The sequence below is a fragment of the Gorilla gorilla genome, chromosome 4, assembly GCF_029281585.2.
Source record: "Gorilla gorilla gorilla isolate KB3781 chromosome 4, NHGRI_mGorGor1-v2.1_pri, whole genome shotgun sequence".
NCBI lineage: Eukaryota > Metazoa > Chordata > Mammalia > Primates > Hominidae > Gorilla > Gorilla gorilla.
Genome location: NC_073228.2, coordinates 84,085,547 through 84,110,411, shown reverse-complemented (window position 1 = coordinate 84,110,411; position 24,865 = coordinate 84,085,547). Strand labels below are relative to the sequence as shown.

The 24,865-nt window shown below is 37.9% G+C and overlaps 1 protein-coding gene across 18 annotated transcripts in view; it reads right to left on the bottom strand.

Annotated features, from left to right (window-relative positions):
- NCOR1 (nuclear receptor corepressor 1) overlaps window positions 1-24,865 on the bottom strand; it is a 184,114-nt gene that overhangs the window by 37,521 nt on the left and 121,728 nt on the right. For 9 of the 18 annotated variants that reach the window (XM_055386110.2, XM_055386104.2, XM_055386116.2 and 6 more), the window contains 12 exons: window positions 24,183-24,378; window positions 19,471-19,644; window positions 18,579-18,739; window positions 12,940-13,060; window positions 12,741-12,842; window positions 12,298-12,398; window positions 7,901-8,069; window positions 5,805-5,945; window positions 4,518-4,601; window positions 3,782-4,038; window positions 2,539-2,899; window positions 290-517 (listed from right to left, as the gene is read on the bottom strand). In XM_055386110.2, coding sequence (XP_055242085.2) covers window positions 290-517; window positions 2,539-2,899; window positions 3,782-4,038; window positions 4,518-4,601; window positions 5,805-5,945; window positions 7,901-8,069; window positions 12,298-12,398; window positions 12,741-12,842; window positions 12,940-13,060; window positions 18,579-18,739; window positions 19,471-19,644; window positions 24,183-24,378 — 2,095 coding nt within the window. The remainder of the gene's footprint in view (window positions 1-289; window positions 518-2,538; window positions 2,900-3,781; window positions 4,039-4,517; window positions 4,602-5,804; window positions 5,946-7,900; window positions 8,070-12,297; window positions 12,399-12,740; window positions 12,843-12,939; window positions 13,061-18,578; window positions 18,740-19,470; window positions 19,645-24,182; window positions 24,379-24,865) is intronic. The other 9 variants (XM_055386121.2, XM_055386127.2, XM_055386126.2 and 6 more) reach the window with 1 other exon arrangement.

Genomic DNA, 24,865 nt, shown 5'->3' with positions numbered 1-24,865 from the left:
TTAAAATAATTATTCACATTAATCCACTTTTTCAACTAGCTTCACCAAGTGCCATCAGATAAGAGAGCTTTTCATATACTATTATTTTTAGTTCTTTACCGGGTGCTGATAAGATTTTATTTCTTGATCTGGGTGCTGGTAACATGGGAGAATTTAGTTTGTGAAAATTCACTGAGCTGTACATTAATGATACTTGCAATTGTACTATATTGTACAACAACAGAAAGCTGAAAAGTCATACAGGTGGCATATTTATTTGCCATAAATTATCACTATATTTTGTGTTTACCAGGATCCAAAGCCCTGTGAAAAGGCATGGCTGGATCCAAGTGCGTGGGCAGGTGGCTCCGATAAACCTCGCCTGCAGTGCTGCCTCTGTGATGGGGATCAAACGGACTGTGGCTCACGACAGGGTCCACCCCAGGCACTGGAGACTTCGCTGGGATACTTTCCCTCTGGGTAGGGGTCAGTGTCGATTTCCTTTCATGATTGGTAGACTTGTTAGAAGAAATTGTAACTGGAAAAAAAGAGCCAATGCCACAAGTTCTTAAGAAACTTGCAAGTATGATAATATTTGTCCATTTCTCAACCATTCAAATAAAGACTATATTCAAGTATTTGGATCTTCTCTTTCCCCTCAACATTTAACATTCAATATTGCAAAATATGAAAATGTAAACAACTAGTAGAAACTGAGATTTGGAGAGTACTGTCACCTTTTGGATCATAGCACCAGTATTTTACCACCTTATGTAACATTAAAAATAAAATTCAATACTCTTCTTTAAATCTCATTATGAATAATTTGTTTTTTGTATGACTTTAACATTCTAAATTCTTTTGTCCCCACATGTAGTAAACTTCAGTTTTCTCTCATTGCCTGTGTTATGCAACCTCCTTCCTACCCATTAATCACTAGTTTCACTAATTTTTTCCTTGCTCTGTTCTTCCACAATGACTTTCTCATTACTTCACCAATATCTATCACCTCCCTACTCCAGCCTCTCTTCTCTTAAATGATGTTATTCAGAGTGGTCAGATTGTCCCACCAATAAATATATATTCAAACACTTATTAGCCATCACCCTCAATTTTTTTTTTGAGATAGAGTCTCGCTGTCACCCAGGCTGGAGTGCAGTGGTGTGATCTTGGCTCACTGCAGTCTCTACCTCCTGGGTTCAAGCGATTCTCCTGCCTCAGCCTCCCGAGTAGCTGGGACTACAGGAGCGCACCACCATGCACGGCTAATTGTTTTTGTATTTTTAGTAGAGACAGGATTTCACCATGTTGGCCAGGATGGGCTCAATCTCCTGACCTCATGATCCGCCCGCCTTGGCCTCCCAAAGTGCTGGGATTATGGGCGTGAGCTGCTGCACCCAGCCACCCTCAATTTTTTTTAACTGTGGTGAAATATACATAACATAAAATTTACAATTTTAGCCATTTTAAAGGGTACAATTCACAGTGGCATTAAGTACAAGCATGATGGCTGTGTAACCATCACATCTAATTACTAATATTTTGATACTATAAACTTTACCACAATCAAACAAATCTCCCTGCCCAAAGAAAGAAATCACACTGGCTTATCACATCCCCTTCCCAGTCCCAGCGTGCTCAAATATGGAGTGCCCTTCCCTCTGCAGGGCAATTCGCCATCAAAACTAAAGCTACAAGCATTTGGACTCACCTCCCCATCCCTAACAAGGACTTCCCCTTCTCCTCACTCTGTGCTACGCCCCTCACACCCGCCAAAACACACTTGTACAGCTCGCAGTGCCCAGCCCAGGACGTACCATGTGAGCCATCAATAAATTTGTATTATAATAAAAAATGGTAAGTGGATGCATTTTTAAGGGCCTCAGGTTGATAGGGACCACTTGGTAAAAATCACTTCTCAACTGATGTAGCTGCCAGTAGCATGGGGTTATAGTGACAACAATAGTAACAACAGTAACACCAACACGAATAATTCACATTTATCGAGCCCTTCGTAAATACTCAGCACCATTCTAAGTTCTTTACATGTACTACCTTATTTGATCTTCATAACAATCCAGAGAGGTAGGTCTTAATGTTACATTATGATTTTACAGATCAGGAACTAAGCTACAAAAAAGCTAAGTAACTCATCTGAGTTGATGCAGTAAGAATGTTAATTCAAGCTTATGCAGTCTTGTTCCAGAGGCTACTTACAGCTTTCACACCACACTGCCGCTGAAGGAACAATGTCAAAACTGACTTCCAGAAAATCTTATGCAATTGGCTGAAAATCCACTCTAAAAATATACTTACTCTATAGCATTTCTGGACTGCATGATAATCTGCACTTGATTTAAATATCAGGTATTTTACTTAAATTATGCCTACTTTTAAATTAGTAGCCTTCCATACTCCTAGACTCAAGCAAGACCTGTAGATCTTGGGATACTCTAAAGCTGACAATTTGATATTTACTACTTGACAAAGGTTTTTTTTTTTTTTTTTTTTTTTTTAATGCAATAAAAAGGATCAGACCAAGCAACAAAAGTAACATACCATCAGAAGTTCTGTTCATCATGGGTGAGCCTCTGGACATGGTGTTTTGATAACTCACAGGGGTCCTCCGTGCACTGGTGTCATCATAAATCCCAGGGCTCAGTTGTGCTTTGGGAGCTTCATGCAGTGTGGACCTAAGAACGGAGGGGCCAGAGCTTACCACTGACGTGTGCCGGGAACGCACGTTCTCGCCTGCTTTCACATCCTCATATTTTCCCCGTTCTACCACTTTTATGTTCTCTGGCACAATTTCCAGCGGAGGCATTCCACGGGATAGTTTGCTAGGCCCCGTGATTAAGGATTTGACATTGTGTTTGATGGCAGATTGACCTGAGTTGTTGTCAAACTTTATTGGTGTGCCCTAAAGGGAAAGAAACAAACATTACAGGTAGCAAAGTCATCTGGCTACTTTTCTATCTCAGGTCTATGTCTGGCCCATGGCAGTTACAGTTCACTGTGGTGATCTTTTTTGGTCTGTTTACAAATATCAATCACAACCCCACTGATCCCAAGCTGCATACTTTCCCACATTCCACACTCCATGCTATAGACATAAGAAAACCTGATGATAAGAAGTACACAAGGCCAGGCATGGTGGTTCACACCTGTAATCCCAGCACTTTGGGAGGCTGAGGTGGGCAGATCACCTGAGGTCAGGAGTTCGAAACCAGCCTGACCAACATGGAGAAACCCTGTCTCTACTAAAAATACAAAATTAGCCAGGCGTGGTGGCAGGTACCTGTAATCTCACCTACTCGGGAGGCTGGGGCAGGAGAATCGCTTGAACCCGGGAGGCGGACGTTGCAGTGAGCCAAGATCATGCCATTACACAAAGGCCAAGCACAGTGGCTCACGCCTGTGATCCCAGCACTTTGGGATGCTGAGATGGGCAGATCACTTGAGCTCAGGAGTTCGAGACCAGCCTTGGCAACATGGCAAAGCCCTGTCTCTATAAAAAGACAAAAATTCTGGGTGTGGAGGTACATGCCTGTAGTCCTAGCTACTCGGGAGGCTGAGGTGGGAGGATCACTTGAGCCCAGGAGGTCAAGGCTACAGTGAGCTGTGATCACACACTGCACTCCAGCCTAGTCCACACAGGGAAAAAAAAAAAAGGTACAGGAAACTTTCATGTTTACTTCCAGGAGGTCTGACATCATAAGAACCACTTATAATTATTAAGTCACACTTTTTTAAATGTTCCATAAATATCAGTTATTGACAAAAAGAGCCAAAACTTAGTTACCTGGGAAATGGAACCCTCAATTATTGGCCGTGTGCTCTGGACCACTTCTGGAGTTTTCCTACTTTCCTGAGTTAAAATATCTTGCCTTGGAATCTCATGAATGGAACGCCCCATTTCTTTGATGGTGGTGATGCCATCATATGGTTTTCCTTTGGTAATGGCACCTTCAAATGCTCGTATGGGAGGACTTTCCCTTTTAATTTGTTTGGGATATTTAAGGCCATCTTCAAAGCTTTCAGTTGTTGCTCTCGGTGTCCCTTGAAAAAGAATTCAGGAAACATTAAAATAATGCTGATGGTTGCACAACAATGCCACGGAACTGTGCACTTAAAAATGGTTAAAATGGTAAATTTTGTTACATATATTTTAACATAATTTAAAATAATGCCTTGACATCTTGTAGTTTCTAATTAACTTTCTGTTTACAGTAGATCCTCAAATCAGTATTTATCAATCATTATTTCTTTAGGGTTGCTTGAGATATGATAATAATGCATCATTCATAATAGTCACAGAATGGTTCTTGCATAATAAAGATATCTCTATATTAAAAGATTAAGCAACTATCATCTTCCAATAAATTATGTAGCTCAGAGGCAGAAAAGTAATAACCAAGACTTTAATATTTCAAAAGGGAAAATAACTTGAATAGCAGAAATACACTGTAAACTAATGTCAAACTATTTTGCCAGGGAGGCAGTTATAAATAAAAATGCAAAACAAGCAGAAAGTTTACCCTGCATTATGGAGCCAGACAATACAGTCCTTTCTTTGAGGTCAGAATGAGGACTCCCCCTGGGTAATGCTCGGCAAATCAGCCCTTCCAAAACAAGAAAGCAATTCAATTATTCAACATAATGTATATGTCAACTGACATATACTGAATGCTGTTCTTAAAGTCTATGTTTTTGATAAATGCTCTATGAAGGAAGGAATGTCAATTTAAGTTTGTGAACTATCCAGAAGTACCAATATGACATCACACAGTCCTTTGTAAATATTTTCCTAAATAAAAAATGGCCACCAAGGCATCTAATGAAAGGTTGAAAAGGAAAGATACCTTCAAAGTTAAATCTAAAATCCCAACACTTCTTTATCAAGAGGAAAGAAGATACAGGATTGGAAACCATCGCTTAGCTTTGAAATATACTTGTGATAAAGGGAAAACGGGAAATATGGATACCATAAAAATAGGGAAAATGTATTAAATGAAACATGCAAATTGAAACGAAAGAGTTGTAAATAACCTCCTAAGAAGCTTCACATTATTGTTGCTGATAAATATAAATCAAGGGTTAGAAATAACCACACATATTTACAGTAAAAGTGTGTGTTTTTAACATAGAGAAAAATACAGCTCTTAGAAAATTACACAGGACTTACCCTGCTTTTAGTATTTCATCTAGCTTAAAATTGGTTAAGGCAGGTTAAGATTTAAACAAAGTGGGCCATTAACAAAACAAAATCATACTGATCATGTACTGAAGCCATATCACATGAGCAGCACCAGTTCAGACACCTGCCTCTAACCCTCACACAGTATTAGGTACGATCCCTTAATTTACAGAGGAAGAAACAGGCTCAGAGGAATTTACCAGGGAAGGGTGAAGCTGAAATTTAAATTCATGTCTTTATCCATTACACCACTTTATCTGTCTCACGATTCAAAAAGAAGTTCTCATAATAAACTTTACCTTTTTTAACTCACTTAGCTGAAACAGGAATAATCTGCAAATTGTATGAGCATTCAAATATGAACATTCTAATAGTAACCTATGATATGACCAATTACGCTTAAATTTTACTTCCTTCCATTGTTATGTGCCACTTTATATACAGATATAAACTTAATATTAATATGAATATATATTTCAGGTGGAAATGACAGAAATTGCATACAACTTAATATAAATATACATTTCAGGTGGAAATGACAGAAATTGCATACAACTTAATTCAACAATGCAAAATTACTATATAAAATAACATGTATCAAAATAACATTCTGAAAACAATGCTTTACCCTCTAACGGTGCTGATACAGGAGACTCCCTCATTGACATCCCTTGCTTTATATTTCCTTCCACTGATTCATAGCTTCTCTTTAAACTGATTTCATGAGCTGTTCTTGGACTCCTAGTCCCTTCTCGGGCATTCTTAATATCTACAGAATACACAAACAAGACTTGCTCAGACGGAGCACATGGTATACAATGTACAGTAAATAGGTTAGTTTCATAGTCTATCTTATAAAAATAATAATACTAAAACTTGTCTTAACCTACAATAAAATATGTATAGATGATTCATGAAAATATTTTCATTCATTCAAATATGTTTATTGATGCCTACTGTGTGCTAGGTATAAGCTAGGCTTGCAGATAAGATTAACAAATTAAGTCCCTTTCTGCATGAAACTTACCCAATAATGTAGGTACAGATTATGTAGTAAAATAAGCTATGAAAGGAGAAGTATAATGTGCTATGAAAATGCTAGGAGAGAAACCTAACACCTCCAGGTTCAGATAAGCCTGCTCAGAGGAAGCAATGTGTAAGCTGAGAATGAAGGATGAATAAGAGTTGTTCAAGTCAAAGGTAATAGGAGGAAAAAGTACAGGCAGTGTGAACAGTGAACACAAAGACCCCAAGGTGAGACAGAGAAAGGTACATTAAAAGAACGTAAGCTTGGTAACTGGCTAATGTGTAGAGTGGAGTTGGGAGGAAGAGTGTGGGGGAGGTAAATATAGGGGACTAAAGGGAAAAGTGAGAAGGGAAAAATGTGAAGAGCTAAGCTGAAAGCAGCTCCTGGAAGGGTTATAAAGCTAAGGTAGGGGCTTGCAGTTATATCCAGGGTGATGGAAAAATCAATCAAGGAGTGACATGGTACACACTTTGAATATGGGTGAGACTGAAGGTAGGGAGATGAGTTAGGTGGCTGCTGGGTTAAAGATGATGGTGACAGTGGTGAATACAGAGTAATGGATGGATTCTAGACACTTTAGGAAAATAAACAGAAATGGCTTAGTGATTTGGTGGATGTGGAAAGAAACAGAGGTGTGTAGACTTCTGATTTGGACAACGTACATTATTAATTTCTTAACCCCAAAAACAAAATGTGAATCATAATATGCCAGACGTGTAAAGGAGAGGGAAATAAGAATGCTATCAAGCATTTTGCAGCATCTGGCACTATGTACGCACATACTTTATTTCTTTGTATTGGAAGAGAAAGCATAGCTCATGACTACTCCAAGGTCACAGAGTCAGGTGCAAATAAGAACTCAAATTCACTCAAAACTTTGGCTAATATTTCTATCACATTTGAGTCATTCTTATAGAATACTACTACTGAGAAAATATAACAAGAATACATCTAAAAAAATGTACATAGACATTAAAATAGTTTTATTAAGGAGTATTTAATATTATCAAGATTATCAGAATATTATCTACCCTCTAATTCTTTTTGTTTGTTTGTTTGAGACAGAGTCTTGCTCTGTCGCCCAGGCTGGAGTGCAGTGGCCCAATCTCAGCTCACTGCAAGTTCTGCCTCCCGGGTTCACGCCATTCTCCTGGCTCAGCCTCCCGAGTAGCTGGGACTACAGGCGCCCGCCACCACGCCTGGCTAATTTTTTGGTATTTTTAGTAGAGACAGGGTTTCACCGTGTTAGCCAGGATGGTCTCGATCTCCTGACCTTGTGATCCGCCTGCCTCGGCCTCCCAAAGTACTGGGATTATAGGTGTGAACCACCGCGCCCAGCCTATCTACCTTCTAATTCTTAATTCATAAAACATGAATCTCTTCAAAATAAAAGTATTCCATTAAAGTTCAACAAAGGCTCTTTACCTAAGCTAAACTGACTGACCACAGTCGACAATCTTAGCTACCACCTATGGGACATTTAATATGAGCTCTGCGTTGTTAATTACTTTTCACTGACTAAGCTGATATTCACAAAATTCTCATGAGACAAGTATTACTAACCCCATTTACTGAGAGAAAACATAGGCTCAGCAAAGATAAACTGACTCCCAGAGAGCAGAAATGCGGGAAAACCCAAGCCTATGTTTTTAGCACATATTGTAATACTGGCTTTGGTGCATACATACAATACTTACTATCATATGACAAGATATGTCCACTTTTGCCTTCATAAATAACATGGCCTTTGGATGCAGCTTCCTCTCTGCCTTTCTCAGGACTGCTGTCTTCAATGGGCATTCTAGAAATGGACCCCTTCACCAAAGCCTCTGTTGGTATGCCAGTCTGGGGCAGAGCCGGGGTGCCCTGCCATCAAATCAAGCATAAATAGCAGAGGAGTCACTCGAGTTTAGGGAAAACACAAGATGCTCAGAAAATTTAACCTATGACAGAGTCAGGCTAATCTATAGCTTCAAAGAAGAAAGCACACATACATGAAAGGAAATTAGACATTGAATTTTTATCAACATGAAGACATCCTGTACCTTCATCCTTCAACTCAGCCACATAACACTTAAAATTATGACAGGTATATTAGGTGAATCAACTTTGCTCTCACCTTCATATGAGGACTCTATTACAGGATTTAACTCTCAGAAGTTTCTCTTAAGGACTAAAATCAAGTAAATGTAACAGCTTTTATTAGGTTGTTGCAAATGTAATTGCAGTTTTTGCGTTGTTGAAATTTGCCGTTTGATACTGGAATACATTCTTAAATAAATGTGGTTAAGTTCTTGTTTTCTTCTGAATGTAGTTACGCAATATATCATTTTAATGCGCATTTGTCACTTTTTTTGTTAATGACTTATTACTTGCTGTTTTATATTTATTTTAGACGATGAAAATTATGTTATACAAAAAGCAAATTCAAGTGATTTTCTTATTCAAGTTCAAAATGGGTTGTAAAGCAGCAGACACAATTCATAACATCAACAACGCATTTGGCCCAGGAACTGTTAACAAGCATACAGTGCAGTGGTGGTTCAAGAAGTTTTACAAAGGAAACAAGAGCCTTGAAGATGAGGAGCATAGTGGCTTGGCCATCGGAAGTTGACAACAACCAATTGAGAGCAATCATTGATGCTGATCCTCTTACAACTACACGAGAAGTTGCCAAAGAACTCAACGTCAACCATTCTACGGTTGGCATTTGAAGCAAACTGGAAAGGTGAAAAAGCTCAGTAAATGGGTGCCCCATGAGCTGAGCGAAAATCTTAAAAACTGTCTTTCTGAAGTGTCTTCTCTTATTCTAGGCAACAACAAACCATTTCTCAACTGGATCATGACATCCGATGAAAAGTAGATTTTATACAAAAACTAGCGACAACTACCTCAGTGGCTGGACTGAGAAGCAGCTCCAAAACACTTCCCAAAGCCAAACTTGCACCAAAAAAAGGTGGTCTGCTGCCAGTCTGAGCCACTACAGCTTTCCGAATCCCGGCAAAACCATTACATATGACAAGTATGCTCAGCAAATGAATGAGATGCATTGAAAACTGCAATGCCTGCAGCCAGCACTGGTGAACAGAAATAGCCCAATTCTCCACGACAACACCTGTGTCACACAACCAATGCTTCAAAAATTGAATGAATTGGGCTATGAAGTTTTGCCTCATCTGCCATATTCACCTGACCTCTCTCTCTACCACTTATTCAAGCATCTCGACAACTTTATGCAGGGAAAATTCTTCCACAAGCAGCAGAATGCTTTCCATGGCTGGCTGTGGTGGCTTGCGCCGGTAATCCCAGCACTTTGGGAGGCCAAGACGGGCGGATCACCTGAAGCCAGGGGTTCAAGACCAGCCTGGCCAACATGGCGAAACCCCATCTCTACTAAAAATACAAAAATTAGCCAGGCACGGCTGCGCACACCTGTAATTCCAGCTACTTGGGTGGCTGAGGTAGGAGAATCACTTGAACCCTGGAGGCAGAGATTGCAGTGAGCTGAGATGGCACCACTGCACTCCACGCTCCAGCCTGGGCAACAGAGCAAGACTCTGTCAAAAAAGCAAGCAAGCAAAAAGGAAGGAAAGGAAAGGTAAGGAAAGGGGAGGAGAGGGGAGGAGAGGGGAGGAGAGGGGAGGAGAGGGGAGGAGAGGACCAGGGGAAGGGAGGAGAGGGGAGGGGGGAGGGGAGGGGAAGGGGAGGGGGAGGGGAGGGGGAGGGAGGGAAAAGAAAAGGAAGGGAGCAAGGGAAAAGAAAAGCGAAAAGAAAAGAGAAAGAAAATGCTTTCTAAGAGTTTGTCGAATCTCGAAGCATGTATTTTTATGCTACAGGAATGAACAAGATTATTTCTCACTGGCAAAAATGTGTTGATTGTAATGGTTCCTATTTTGATAAAGATGCGTTTGAGCCTAGTTATAATGATTTAAAATTCACAGTCCGAAATCACATCTTTGCACCAACCTAATACAAATTTTCTAATAAAAGTAAGATGATAAAGTAGTTTTAAATTTAGAGTACTACAACTTTCTCTCAAATTGTGATATGAGGGAAAAATAACTTTCAAATATCAAACTGACTACTAGGTTGTTAGGCCTTTGGATGCCTCTGTGTTTTGACACTGATTCAGTTTAGGTCAGGTTATCTATATTTTCACCATCATCAATCCTCCTCTGGGGTTGCCAATGACCATGATTCTTTCTACCCTTCCTTTAAGCAGTGAGCCCTTCCTTCAAGGAAAATTGTTCATAGAACCTAATACGTAGAGCATTTTGCAAGAGAGAGCAGCTAGGTGTAAAATAGGAGTTAGAGGCCTAGACTGAGTTTACTCACACATTTAGGGTCACCACTATACTCTGAGGACTGCTAAAACCCTAGAGAGCACAATCTGATACCATATGCTTAAGAAAAGCGGTAAGAGACATACACTTACTTGTCCAGTCATTAAGTGAACTCATTAGTAAGTGTCTAGAAATCCTTACTGCCCACTTCAGAAGTACTCATGTCAAGTGCACAAACAGATTTTAAACAGATACAATTTAGTCCCCTTTGGCCCAGTTCATACTCTTTCTTCCCACAGTTTGGATGCCAGAGTGAAGAGAAAGAATAATACATACAGGCCCATTTACTTTCCTCTGTCCATATTAAAGTATTAGCTTGCTGTTAAAACAGAAACACACTGACCCAATATAAAAGGAGACTTTTTTTTTTGAGACGGAGTCTCACTCTGCCACCCAGGCTGGAGTGCAGTGGCACAATCTCAGCTCACTGCAACCTCCGCCTCCCAGGTTCAAGTGATTCTCTTGCCTCAGCCTCCTGAGTAGCTGGGATTACAGGCGCACACCACTATGCCCGCCTAATTTTTGTATTTTTAGTACAGACGGGGTTTCACCATGTTGGTCAGGCTGGTCTCAAACTCCTGACCTCGTGATCCGCTCTCCTTGGCCTCCCAAAGTGCTGGGATTACAGGCGTGAGCCACCACGCCTGGCCTAAAAAGAGAGATTTTAAGAGTCAGTATGTAACTTTCTTTTCTTCTGTTTTTAACTTAACCACTCAAGGAAGTAGTATGTAAACTACATTTCAGAAAGAAATCACCTGGGAACCTCATTAAAATGGGGATTTTAATTCACATGATCCAGAGTGGGGACTGACATTTCTGCATTATTCTAGCAAGCTTCCCAGTGATGCCAATGCTCTGGTGCACAAACCACACTTGGCCAGCAAAGCCCTAGCTGAATCAGCGAAGGGCTTGGGAAAACACAGACTGCCAGTCCCCACCAGCAAGGGTTGGGTTTCAGTAAATCTGGGGTAAGATCTGAAAATTTATATGTGTAGCAATTTTCTAGGTGATTCTGATGCTCCTGGTGTGGGGATCATACTTTGAGAACAACTGTCTTAGAGGATAGCAACTAGACAAATAAAAAACTTGTGACAATGAATGAACACTTTAGAAAATGCAAGGCACAGGTTTCTGTTTACAATGATTTCCCAAAACAGAATTTTCCCTCTTATGCATATACATAAAGAGGCTAAGAACTTCTTAAATATCAAGTTAAAATTAACAACTAACTGAGAGAAATTTTATTAATCAAAATTGGTGATGTATTTAGCCCAAAATTGGAAGGTTTCTGGTGCTTTTGTTAATGCCATCCACATTTCCTGATTTAGCATTAGATTCTAACAAGGCAGCCCACATACTGAGATTCTACAACTACATCTCCACCAGGGCAAAAGTAAGCAAATAATTCGTAATGATTTTCTTCTCAATTTCTATTTAGGCTAAACACATGGTAAAAGCTTTTCCAGGAAGACAATAAGAGCTGCATCAATTAGAACATATTTCTTTTTCCAGTTTGCAAATAAGTGACCTTTTCAAATGAACCAAAGTATACATAATATAGCTTGTAGTCAAAATGATCACATTAACGTCTCTGTGGAGACAGTTTGCAGATCTAGGTTTTACTACCATTGAGACCCAGTCCCATAATGCAGAAAAATGAACTTAAGCCACAAAATAGCCAAAGTGCTAAGAATTATTTATCATTTTTTCCTGAGCTTCTGTTGAGTATATCAGAGATGATCATGACTAACCTGAGTGATAGAGCCCCGTAGGGATGGAATGCTCTCCACTGAAATTTTGCTGGTTGGAGTTCCCCGAGTTATACTTCCTTCTTGTATGGCTCCTGCGGTACCTGAATACAAACAAAGCTATTAGCAAATTACACCCCCAGCCCCTGCCCCAAAACATAAAAAAACAGCCCCTATTTGGGAGAGTACTCAATAAGAAGAAAAGAAAAAAGCAGCACAAAACCCATCATGTTTGTTTTATTAAAATGTACTTCCAAAATAATACTAAAGAACTGCTGAAACATGGAACTTCAAGGTTTTAAAATGATTTTTACATGGAAAGAAAACAAATTTAGAATTTAAAGACTATAGTTTAAAAAGCCCATCATTAAAATATATTAATAACTTACTTTAATAAATTTATTGGGGACAAAAGTTTAACATTTCTGCCAACCAGCATATTTTACCTCTGACTACACCTTCATGTTGGGCCCTGACCAACAGACCCTCAGGTTGTGAGTTTTGGCTTCGGGGAGAAAATTCTTCCTGCTTGATGTAGGGCAAAGTAGCTGTGGAAAGGCAGAGAAACATGAAACAATCCAGTACTAAATTAATGGCTGTGATGCTACAAACGTAGATGCATTATGACTGTATTAACTCACTGACCTGATTTGGCAGATTCCTGTTGCCGTGGCAGTCCAAGAGAGATAGATCCCACTGACGGCTTGGGTGTTTCTTGAGTGTAGGAAGCCTGATTATGAGAAGTCAAATAAGTGCCTGGTGTTCCCTAAGAAAAAAACAAAAAAAAATTTAAAGATTAAACAAACATTGTTTTTTCACAAGGTCAATTTCACAAAGTCAGCATTCCCATTTCTGTTTAAAAAAAAAAAAATTATACCCCTTCTACCCAAAACTAAGAATAGTTTTTGCAAAGCAAGAAAATCTTCATCGTAGATTGCTTAAATATAAAAAAATTTTAAAGGGAGTAGGATATGTCTTCTAAAATTACCATACATTACATGTAAATAGTATTTACTATTAATAAATTACATAAAGCACTTATATGTTGCAATCAAAATGTAAGCTACTATTATTAATATTCATTCTGACTAAAAATGCTATGGAGAGTGGTATCAGCAAATACAGCAAAGTAATAAGGACTTCCAAAAACTCTCTTCCATAAAAGCAACAAGAAAACCTGGAAAAATTTTAAGAATCAACCTTTTTTTTCTTTTCTTTTCTTTTCTTTTTTTTTTTTGAGATAGACATTTGCTCTATCACCCAGGCTGGAGTACAGTGGAGCAATCTCGGCTCACTGCAACCTCCGCCTCCCAGTCTCAAGCAATGTAAGAATCGACTTTTAAAGAACCCTGGAAATTAACCAAAGGCTTGTAGAAATCTGGAAATATTTATTAAAAAAAAAAAAAAGCTGAATCTAGGTAAAAACAGGCAAAAACAATGGGCTTTGTGGCATTTTAACTTGTTCCATTCTCATTCTCCTGATCAAACTCCATGGTAGTGTTGAAAACCAAAAGCACTCAATCATAGTGCAAACCAGCTGCCTGGCAGCCACTAGAAGGGAAAGAGCAAGGATGGAGCTCCTTAAAAGCCTCATTCCCAGATAACTGTCATTGTTTGACTTCTCTGTTGGTTCTCTGGGAGACTCCATTCACAAAGCTGTCTTTATTTGACCTGACTGGAGTAGGAGAGGAGGTGCAGACTTGTCAAAAACAATCAGAGGCAACTGATTAACTTCTCCACTGCCTGAGACAGTAGATAACAGCCAGGGTAAACAACAGGCTAACCAAAACACTTAAAAGGAAAAGCCAGGGAATGAGATGTTCATGGGGTCTGAAAAACTCCAACATATTCCCTAGAACCTAGAATGCTACATGCATGTGCAAGGCTATGAATATGCCTAGGAAAGACATGGGAAGGCCCCACTGCTCCCAACTTAGGCTGCCCTTAAGGCTCTGCACGCCAGGAAGTAAAGACTAAGGCAAAGCTGTTTAGTGCCCAACACATAAAGAGCGCCCCTCAGCAAAGGCTGATTTTACTGATTTTAGACATTTAAGGAAATGTCTGTCTAATCATTAGCTGATCACTAAGTTAATCAGACTTCAGTGGCTACACACAACAAATAATACAGACTTTACAGAATTAGTTAAGAAAAGTCACTAAGCAAATAATAACAGCCAAAAGAAACAACAAGCTCTGAAAAGAAAAGTGGGGGTGGGGGGTATCCAAGTTCCAGAGTTGCTACATTATACAAAATGTCCAGTTTTTGACCAAAAATTATAAGATACGCAAAGAAACATGAAAGTGTGAGCCATACATATGAAACAGAGCAGGGAACAGAAAATATTCCTGAGCTTTGGGCTCAGGAATAAAGACTTTAAATCAGCTATTATAAATGTATTCCAAGAACTAAAATAAACCATCTCTAAATTAAAGGAGGCCAGGTGCAGTGGCCTGCCTTCTTTAATCCTTACACTTTGGGAAACCCAGGCAGGAGGATAGCTTGAGGCCAAGAGTCTGAGACCAGCCTTAACAAGATATTAAGACTCTGTCTCTATAAAAAATAAAAAAAAAAATTAAAAGCCAGGCATAGTGATGCATGCCTGTAGTTCCAGCTACTCAGGATGCTGAGGCAGGATTGAGCCCAGGAGACTGATGCTACAGTGAGCTAAGATCATGCCACTGCACTCCAGCCTGAGCAACAGAATTGTTTTAGGAGAAAAAGAAAAAAAAAAGAAGAAAGTACAAGAATGATACTTCACCAGATAGAGAACACCAACAAAGAGAAAGAAATCATTAAAAAGAACAAAATAGAAATTCTGGAGCTAAAAAAATATAAGAACTAGGGGTGGGGGTGGGTCTCAGCAAACTAAGAACGGAAGGAAACATCTTCAATCTGATGAAAGACATCCATGAAAAACTTAACATTCTGCCTAACAGTAAAATACTGAATGCCTTCCTTCTAAGATGAGCAACAAGAAATTCATGTCCATGTTCACCAATTCACTATTCAGTATTCCTGTATCAAGACCATCCTGGCCAACATGGTGAAACCCCGTCTCTACTAAAAATACAAAAAGATTAGCCAGACAGGGTGGCGTGCGCCTGTAGTCCCAGCTACTTGGGAGGCTGAGGCTGGAGAATCGTTTGAAACTGGGAGGCGGAGGTTGCAGTGAGCCGAGATCGCGTCACTGCACTCCAGCCTGGGCAACAGAGCAAGACTCTGTCTCAAAAAAAGGAAAAAAAAAAAAATTCCTAGCCACTCAGAAGGCTGAGGTGGGAGGATTGCTTGAGCCCAGGAGTTGGAGGCTACAGTGAGCTATGATCACACTACTGCAAAGCAAGACTTTGTCCAAAAAAAAAAAACAAAAACAAAAACAAAATTTAAAGGAATCAAAATAGCCAAATATAAATCAAACAAAACGTACAAATCTCTAAAGTGAAAACTTTAAAGCGCTGCTGAGAGATACAGATATACAAGTTCATAGATTAGAAGATTCGATGTAAGATTTCCATTTCTACCTCAAATTGATCTATAGATTTAATACAATCCCAACAAAAATCCCAGCAGATGGGTGGTTCATGGTTTTTTCTTTTTTTTTTTTGGTCTTTTAAACCTTAAACTATAATTTGAAGCATTCTCAGATGTTTGGGGGGAAACATCCTCGTAAAATAGTTCCCTATGCTCGCCTTCTGGGGAGGCGGTGCTGAGCAGGTGAATCATAAAGCATTTACGCATATGTTATATGCTCACTGCACCCACCTCTTCCCCACAACCTTTGCCTCTTGGGTGGTTTGTGCTACTTTCCCCTTACTTTGCTACATTTCTATAGTTAAGTTGGTTTTACTTAAATGATTCATGTTTGGGGGGGAAATAAACATCTCCCTTAAAACATGTTTCAACTCCTGCAAATAAAATAAATGAAGTGGCGAAAGAAAAGAAAAAAAAAGAGAAGAGAAGAGATCCCAGCAGAATTTTTTTTCTTTAAGTAGACTGACAAACAGATTGTTCTGCCTCTGCTGCCGCCAGGTGCCCATGAAAAAGTGGGGGCAAAAAAAGAAAAAAAGCAGGTTCTGAAGTATACCCTTGACTGGATCTACCCCGCAGATGATGCTGCCAATTGTGAGCAGTTTCTCCAAGACAGAATTAAAGTGAACGGAAAAGCTGGGAATCTTGGTGGAGGGGTAGTAACTATTGAAAGGAGCAAGAACACAAGCACCGTAACTTCTGAGGTGCCTTTTTCCAAAGGGTATTTGAAATAGCTCATCAAAAAATATCTGAAGAATAAGCTATGTGATTGGTTGTGCGTAGCTGCTAATAGCCAAGAGAATTTCGGATTGTGTTACTTCCAAATTAACCAGGACAAAGAGAAGGAAGATGAGGATTATAACTCATTTACCTGGAATGTTTTGTATGAGTTCTTGAATAAAACTTGGGAACCAAAAAAAAGGGGGGAGACAGACATTGATAAGCTGATTATATAATTTATATGAAAATGCAAAAGACATCAAATAGTCAAAACAATCTTGAAAAACAAAAACACTGAACACTTATACTACATGATTTCAGGACTTACAATAAAGCTACAGTAATCAAGACTGTGGTACTGACAAAAGGATGAACAAGTAGATCAGTGGAACAGCATGGAGACAGTGCAGAAACAGACCCATATATACTGTCAAATGATTTCTAACAAAGGAACTAAAGCGATCAAATGAGTAAAAGACTTTTCAACTGGTGCTATTTTTCAACTAGAAATTTAAATAAAGATGAATGTTAATCCTGACCTCATACTATACACAAAAATTAATTTGAGACTGGTCACAGGCCTCAATATAAAAGCCAAAATTATAAAGCTTTCAGAAGAAAACACAGGCGAATATCTCACAACCTTGGAGCAGGCCAGGATTTCTTAGCAAAATAAAACTAATCATAGGAGAAAAAAGTGTGTATATATATTTAGACTATATAAAAATTTGAAACTTCTCATCAAAATACCAGTAAGAAAATAAACAGACAAAAAACAGAGAAAATATTTGTAATACATATATCTAACAGAGAACTTTCAACCATAATAAAGATCTACAACACAGTATCAAAAAGACCCAGTAGAAACAGATAATCAGACTTAAATAGTCACTTCATAGGTGTACAAATGGCCAATAAGCACATGAAAAGTGCCCAACATTGTTTGTTGTCAGGGAAATGTAAAATACAACCATAATAAGATATTATTACACACCAAGTATGACTAAAATGACCAAGACTTGACAACAGCAAATGGAGCAATCACGTCTCATACATTGCTAGTGGCAGCATAAAATTGTAGAACCATTCTGGAAAAGTATAAAACATACACAAACCTAGTAATTCCACTCCCAGGTAATTGTACAAGAAAAATAAAAACATATGTCCACAAAGAACCCATTACAAGAATGCCCAGCTTTATTCATAGCTGCCAAAAACTGGAAATAGCTCAGGTTTTCATCAACAGGAGAATGGATAAACAAACTGGTATTACTCAGCAATAAAAAGGAAGAAACTACTGATTACATAAAATCCTGGATGAATTCCCTAAAACCATTATGCTGGGTTAAAGAAGACAGACACAAAAGAGTACACCATGTTTGATTCCATTCACAGGAAGTTCTAGAAAAGGCAAAACTAATCTACAACAACAGGAAATCAAATAGTGGTTGCTTCAGGCAGAGGAAGGGGAGATGGCCTGGGAAGGAACATGAGAAAACTTTCTGAAGTGATGGAAGTGTTCAATAAGTTGACAGGGGTGTGACCACTGATGTACAGTTAGTCAAAACTGATGAAACTGTGAAGACCAGACCATATCTCAATTTTTTAAAAAGTAATGAACCAGAAAAAAGATTTAGTGGCCAAAGTCAGAATAAATTATAATACTAACCACCTACAATTTAATATTTAGAGCCTTTACCATATGTTAGTAAACAAATATTCTACTGTTTGAAACTAAGTTTAAAACTTGGTAAGTTTAGAGTGATGTAAATTAAACCAAGTGGTATGCCAAGTGCCAAGTGTAATTAAATAGGTGGTATGCTATGACCACTCAATCTGGGTACATAACTCACTGAAAGTTCTGATTTGTGGCAAGAGTACAGTGACTGCTGCATTTTCTGGTCATTATCTCTTGAAACTTCATATTCAGACAGATTATTATTTATTAGAACTCTGACAAATCAGTGCGAGGAGGGAGGACAAGTTTTAACAAAGCCATATTCAACAAGAAATCTACTGTAAAGAGAAGTCGTTTCACCTGTGAGATGGAGCCTCCCATTATAAAAGATGGTTTTTCTGAAGCCACTGTGGTTTTGGATGACGGGATGAGAGGGGGCGGTGGCCTGGTTGGTCGAGTTGTCGGAAGCCGAACGCCTTCAGGGAGATTAGTTATCACTTGATGTGGAGCAGGCTGAAGGACTTTTAAAAGGAAAGAAAAATGATTTTAAAATAGTCCATTTCCTAGTTTACAACATGTTACCTCTCTCAGTCATTCCTGAATTTTTAAATCACTAATTAAAAAATGTAAGATGAAACCAACAATGAACATTTCTATTTTAAATTTCTCATTCACGTAAGCCTGTATACATATTTAAGTCACAAATACTATTTGTGGGGTTGAAATATTCAACTCCCTTTCAAACCACAGCTTTCAAGCTGATGCTTATTTCAAACTTCTGCTTAGCATAGCAAACATCAGTCTTCAAAAATTTTTTCTCTCTTGCCAATCACTCTTAGGGTACTTCTTAAAAACAGCTGATAACACTACTTCAGAGAATGCGCAGACATGACTGACAACCAGTTATACATCCTTTTTGCATCTTGCATATTGAGAAACATTTACTGATTCCGGCTCTCACAGAACACTTGAATTTTGGGGATGGGGAGATCTCAAGACTTTTACAAATTCATGTACTCTTCTTAAAGGAAGAGCCAGTCAATGTCACAGTATAAATGTGTGAACACAAATTTCCCAGTGGCCCAGTGAACTCAACTAAATACAACTGATGATGGAACGCAGAGAAACAAAGTCATTCTGAAACAGCAAGGACACGTCCTGGAAGAGCAGTTCATTCACGAGATTAAACCACCCACGTGGAACATCTGTGGGTGGATGGCCAGCAGCCACTGCACAGAGGAGTGATATTTACCTGGCGGGACACTATAGCGGGCTGCACTCATATCAGGCTGTGGAGCGGCTTTACTGACTTCTCTTGGAGAAAGCCTACACGGTGAGGCTGACCTTGCTGCAGTATTGTGCATCTGTGCTTCCTGTTCTAGAGCACGTTTGACCTCAGCATAAGGCATATAGGCGACTGATTTTCCTATGAAAGTTAAAGTTATCAAAATAAGGGAAGAACCCCAAATTAAAATAGTAAGTGTGAAAGGACCAAGCCCACACCATCCAGGGGCCGATCCGACTATAAACTAACATTAAAGTCTAAAACTCCTGGGGGCAAAATTCACCCACAGAGAAGTTAAGAAATCCTGTAAATCTAAATCTCCTGTGTATCCTCAAAAATTCATTTACGAGTTTTCCCTTTAAAGGAACAAGAACTTCTCTTTCCTCTTAAGGAGAATCAAGTGTTTTCACATGCAATAAAATCACAACAGGCAAACATCAGATTATCAAGCAATTCTGTTAATTCAAATCTGGCCTGACTGGAGGTTATTAGCTTTGCGAGGATTTCACAAGTCTTATAATTAGCCTGTTGAAGCTCACTCCTTGCTAATATTCACAGAAATATATTTAATTAAGAAATGGAAGAAGGCTTTCAAAAGATGCAGATCAAACTAATTCAAAAATCCTACATAAGCTTATAAAAACCATGAATATAACTACAATAATACTAATGAAAATTACTTATCATGTAAGTTATCTCCACATAAAGCATAAAGAAACTTTAAATATTTTAAAGGGCACGCCAGAAATGCAGTCATATTTAAGACTTTAAAATATATAGTTTCTTTTTAAAATGAAACATCTGTAATTTTTGAAAATCAAAAAAGCACAAAGTAAAACTCATTTGTAACCCTGACCACTTAGATTTGTAGCATTTTAATGTCTGTCAGAATAAATTCCCACTCATTTTATTTATTATTTTCATTACCTAGTTGTATCCATTTATCTTTCCAAGTAAATCTAAATTTAAAATCATTGAGTACTTCCTCTCAAAACAAAGAATAACTGGAATTTTCATTAGACTTGTATTAAATTTATGAATAAACACAGGTGACGACATTTTATAATAATGAGTTTTCTAGTTGAGAAATCTTGTTTTTGTCAGATAGTTCCATCCATTGCTTGTTAAAAATTATTCCTAGATATGTCATATTGGTAAGAAAACCATCTCTTTTATATATATGAGTTTATATAAATAAACCTGATTACTGCAGACATACAGGAAAGATGCGGATTTCTGTGTAATAATTTTTTCTGAAAAACCTAATGAACTTTCCTTTTAGCTCTAATAACTTTTCAGTTGATTCTTTTAGGCTTTCTAGGTGAATAATCTTATCCTGTAAATAATCTGTCTTTTCCCTTCAAATACCTAAACCTCTTATTTCCTTACTACACTATCTTTTGTAAGGTGCTTTTAAAAATCAGAAACAATTACAAAAATATCAACTGATATTCAAGTGCTAGGCAGTGTGCATTACATACAATATCTATTTAGCCCTCAAGACCAATGTGATTATTAATACCATTTTACAGATGAGGAAACTGAGGCTCAGAAAAATCACATCTAATTGCCCAATCAAGGTCTACCAGCGATTTTTTTAAAAGCAGTGTAATTCCGGACCGTTAGCTCTAAACCACAGGGCAATAGTGTCTCACTAAAGGACTGGGTGTGGAATTTCAGATGTCTCTGGTGTATCCATCAAGACGATGGTACTTTTTCCTTCTTTGACATATTAATATAATGAATTAGAGTAAGTGTCCTAATACTGAGAAAACAGATTTATGAAATAACCAACTCCAAAAGAAAATCACCACTTCTTTCCTAGATAATTTAATATGATAATGTATTAAAAATCCAATGTCTGATTATTTTACCATTTCCAGTAAGTTTATAACTATGTTTTAAAAAAAAAATCCACTGGTCATAGTAGTGGTTTTTTTTTTTTTTAAATGATGGAAATTGGATGGTTCTAAACACAGCTATTTAAATCACCATGTACCCAGAGCAGGAAAAGAAAAACAGCAACAGCAACAGCAACAAAATAAACATGCAACAAACTAGGGTCAGTTACATAGAAGCATTAACTCTTATTTTAATTGCATAATTTTGTTAAATTTGCATTAGAAGTTCAATTCTAACTCTACCGCCATATGCTTAAGTTTGAGTTCCTTCACTGTAGAAAAGAGGCTTAAAAGTTATCAGTAAAGCAGAGGTCAACTCGTATAAATGTTACTGGTAAGTGAAAACAATTCTCTAAGGTTTTTTTTCAACCTTTTCTACAGATGGGAAAAGCTTTAAGCAACTTAAAACAGGCATACCTACAATAATTATTTATACCATTCACATTAAGAGAAATAAATACAACCAAATAGTTGGACAACAAGTGCTGCCTGTTACTTGCTAAAAGAGACCATGAAGGGAAAAGTAAAAACCATGGCCCTAATTCAGGTGGACTGTACCAATATTTGGTGATACTTTATACATAAATCCATACTATCACTATTCTTCACATTCTATAAACTGTTCTATGAGGTTAAATTTAAACCATTTTTGTCAAACATTCTAGACACAAGCATCTTAACTGCAAACATTTAAATGTTATTTGAAAGGTTATCCTATACACTGAACTACAGGATAGACTCAAGGAAAAACTTCTGGTACTTGTTAAACAAATTACAGGATGAATACACTAGGGAGATTAGCTAAAACAAAACAACCTTTGGATAAACTTTCCCTACTTTGTAGAGCATCACCTTCGACCAAACTGTAAAATTCTTAATGTCATACTAATCAAAAGTATAATTACAATTTGATTTTAAGATGACTGAATTATGATTAAAAATTAGGATACCACTGAGATCTAAACCACGTGTATTAATGTGACTAACACAGAGAAATACAATTCACAGTTTGGAGTCTCAGAATTTGGGGCTCCAGCCTGGTTCAGTTTCTTCAGTTCCCAAATACAACTCATTTTATAAAGCAGACCAACAAAAGATATTGAGGCTTTAAAATTATGATATCCATATTTAAATGACCCAGATATTACTAACAATGATGTTATGCCTTGTCATAAGTTCAACAAATGATACCATCTGAATGTCATTTTTCTAACTTTTACTACTTCTTCACAAAATCTATCCTAAATAATTAATGTAAGGAATACATCCAGAGACTTTTATTCTCTAAAGTATCATTTTCCACTGACGGATTTCCTCATAATTCGAATGTTCAAAAGACAAACACCTGCGATAAGTCCATTAATACCCTGTAGTGAAACACGATAAGGATATCTCCATTATGTCATTCATTTATAATTCATTCCTTTAAGGTGTAATTACTGAGTACATGTTGTGTCAATTACAGAACTAGTGATTAAGAATGCCCTAGACCCAACAGAGTTAAAGCCTAAAAGTTATCAATATTTCTACCTTCATTCAAGGAAATATTCATTTAGTGCCTTTTATATTCCTTGGTGGATATTATCATTCTGGTTCACATTTTTCCTAGCACAAGATTTATGTTTAAAAGATTAACAAGTTTAAATTTAAAACTCTAACATAAGAGGTTCAGTGTATTAGGCAACTAATAACTCAATATTGGTGTGATCTGGGCAGAGTCAGCAGGATCAGTTAAGTACCACAGTTCCTATTTTATATTAAATAACCCTTGGAATGCATGGCATTGTAAAGCTAATAGCTCTTATTTAGCTAAATAAAGTACTGTAAAGAATCTTCTGAATCATTCAGACTATTTCAGTATTCTGATATTCTAAGCATATCGTAGCATATAAGTAGACTATAAACTCATTCTTAACCAGAAACATGTGCCAATTCTTCTAACCATGTCAGAAGAATGTATTAAAACATAAAAACCACCCCTTTCTTCTTTTTTTAAAGAAAGTAAAAGTGTATCACACACCAACTAAAACAGCAACGGACCAACTCAAATCCATCACTTGAAATAAAAACAGTGATGTAACAATGAAAACAGGTACCTCCATACTATCTACTGTGTATATACAGTACTAATACACTAATTAATATGTAATAACATGCTACATTATACATAAAATAATGCAGAGCCACCTGTTATATAATAATACCGAATGCTCCTTCCTTAACTTTACAACCACAGCAAGGTAGATGTGTACTATTATTTTCATTTTACAGATGAGAAAACTAAAGCTATGAAAGGTTAAGTGACTTGCCTGTGGCCACACAGCTGGCAAATGCCAAGGTGAAGGCTTAGCCAGCGTCTGATTGGAAATATCCACTACACAAAGTTGTGTCTCTCATCTACCAGAGAATGTGAATATTACACTGTAATACTTGAAGGTGATTTGCTTCAAGAACAGGACAACAATTCTCACTTACTCTGAAAATTCAGATGAATGGAACATAAAGCATAACTTTATAATGTCTTCCAGCATAAAGATGAATATCAGAAAATTCACATTAACTAGAATGCTATTAAAAATGTTACTGGCATCCTTTAGTAGTTAATAATACTAACATTTCTTCATAGTTTAAGGTCAATTTAAGGAACTGTGTCTGTTAGGACAAATATAATAATCAATTGGGAGGTTGACAACTTACAAAGCACAATGGACACTGCTTTTGGGTTTAGCTTTATTTCCCTTCATAAAAGTTCTCTTGGTGATAGCTCTATCTACCTACCTTCCCACTCTCTGTTTGGACTCTTGGATGTGCCACATGGACTTGTAGAACTTCTACATTCCAAATCTATCTGTTCTTGTCTCTGCCGCTGCTCCTCCAGGAGCGCTGACTCATGCATTGCTTTAATGTGTCGCTGGTAGAGAGCATAGCCGCTCACTGGGGTTCCAATTGGTATGTTACATGGGGTGCAGGATACCTACAGGAAGAAAATAAATCGAAATATGCAAACAACCAATGTAATAATTGCCATCTCTTACAAGTAATGTAATGCTTATTTCTGTCATGTTATTGGTTGAATTGATTTTATCATTTTTTAATCAAAGTTATCTTCAAGAATAATGCTTAAGGCATTGCAGTGGCTCACGCCTGTAATCCCATCACTTTGGGAGGCCGAGGCAGGCAGATCACCTGAGGTCGGGAGTTCAAGACCAGCCTGGCTGGTATTTCGTATCTTTGTACCAAATATACAAAAATTTAGCTGGGTGCGGTGAGGCATGCCTGTAGTCCCAGCTACTCGGGAGGCTGACACATGAGAATCACTTGAGCCTGGGAGGCAGAGGTTGCAGTGGGCTGAGATTGCATCACTGCACTCCAGCCTGGGCAACACAGCAAGACCTCGTTTTCTTTCAGAACTGATCACAATATAAATCACACAAGCTGTAATAACAGAAATCAAAAATCAG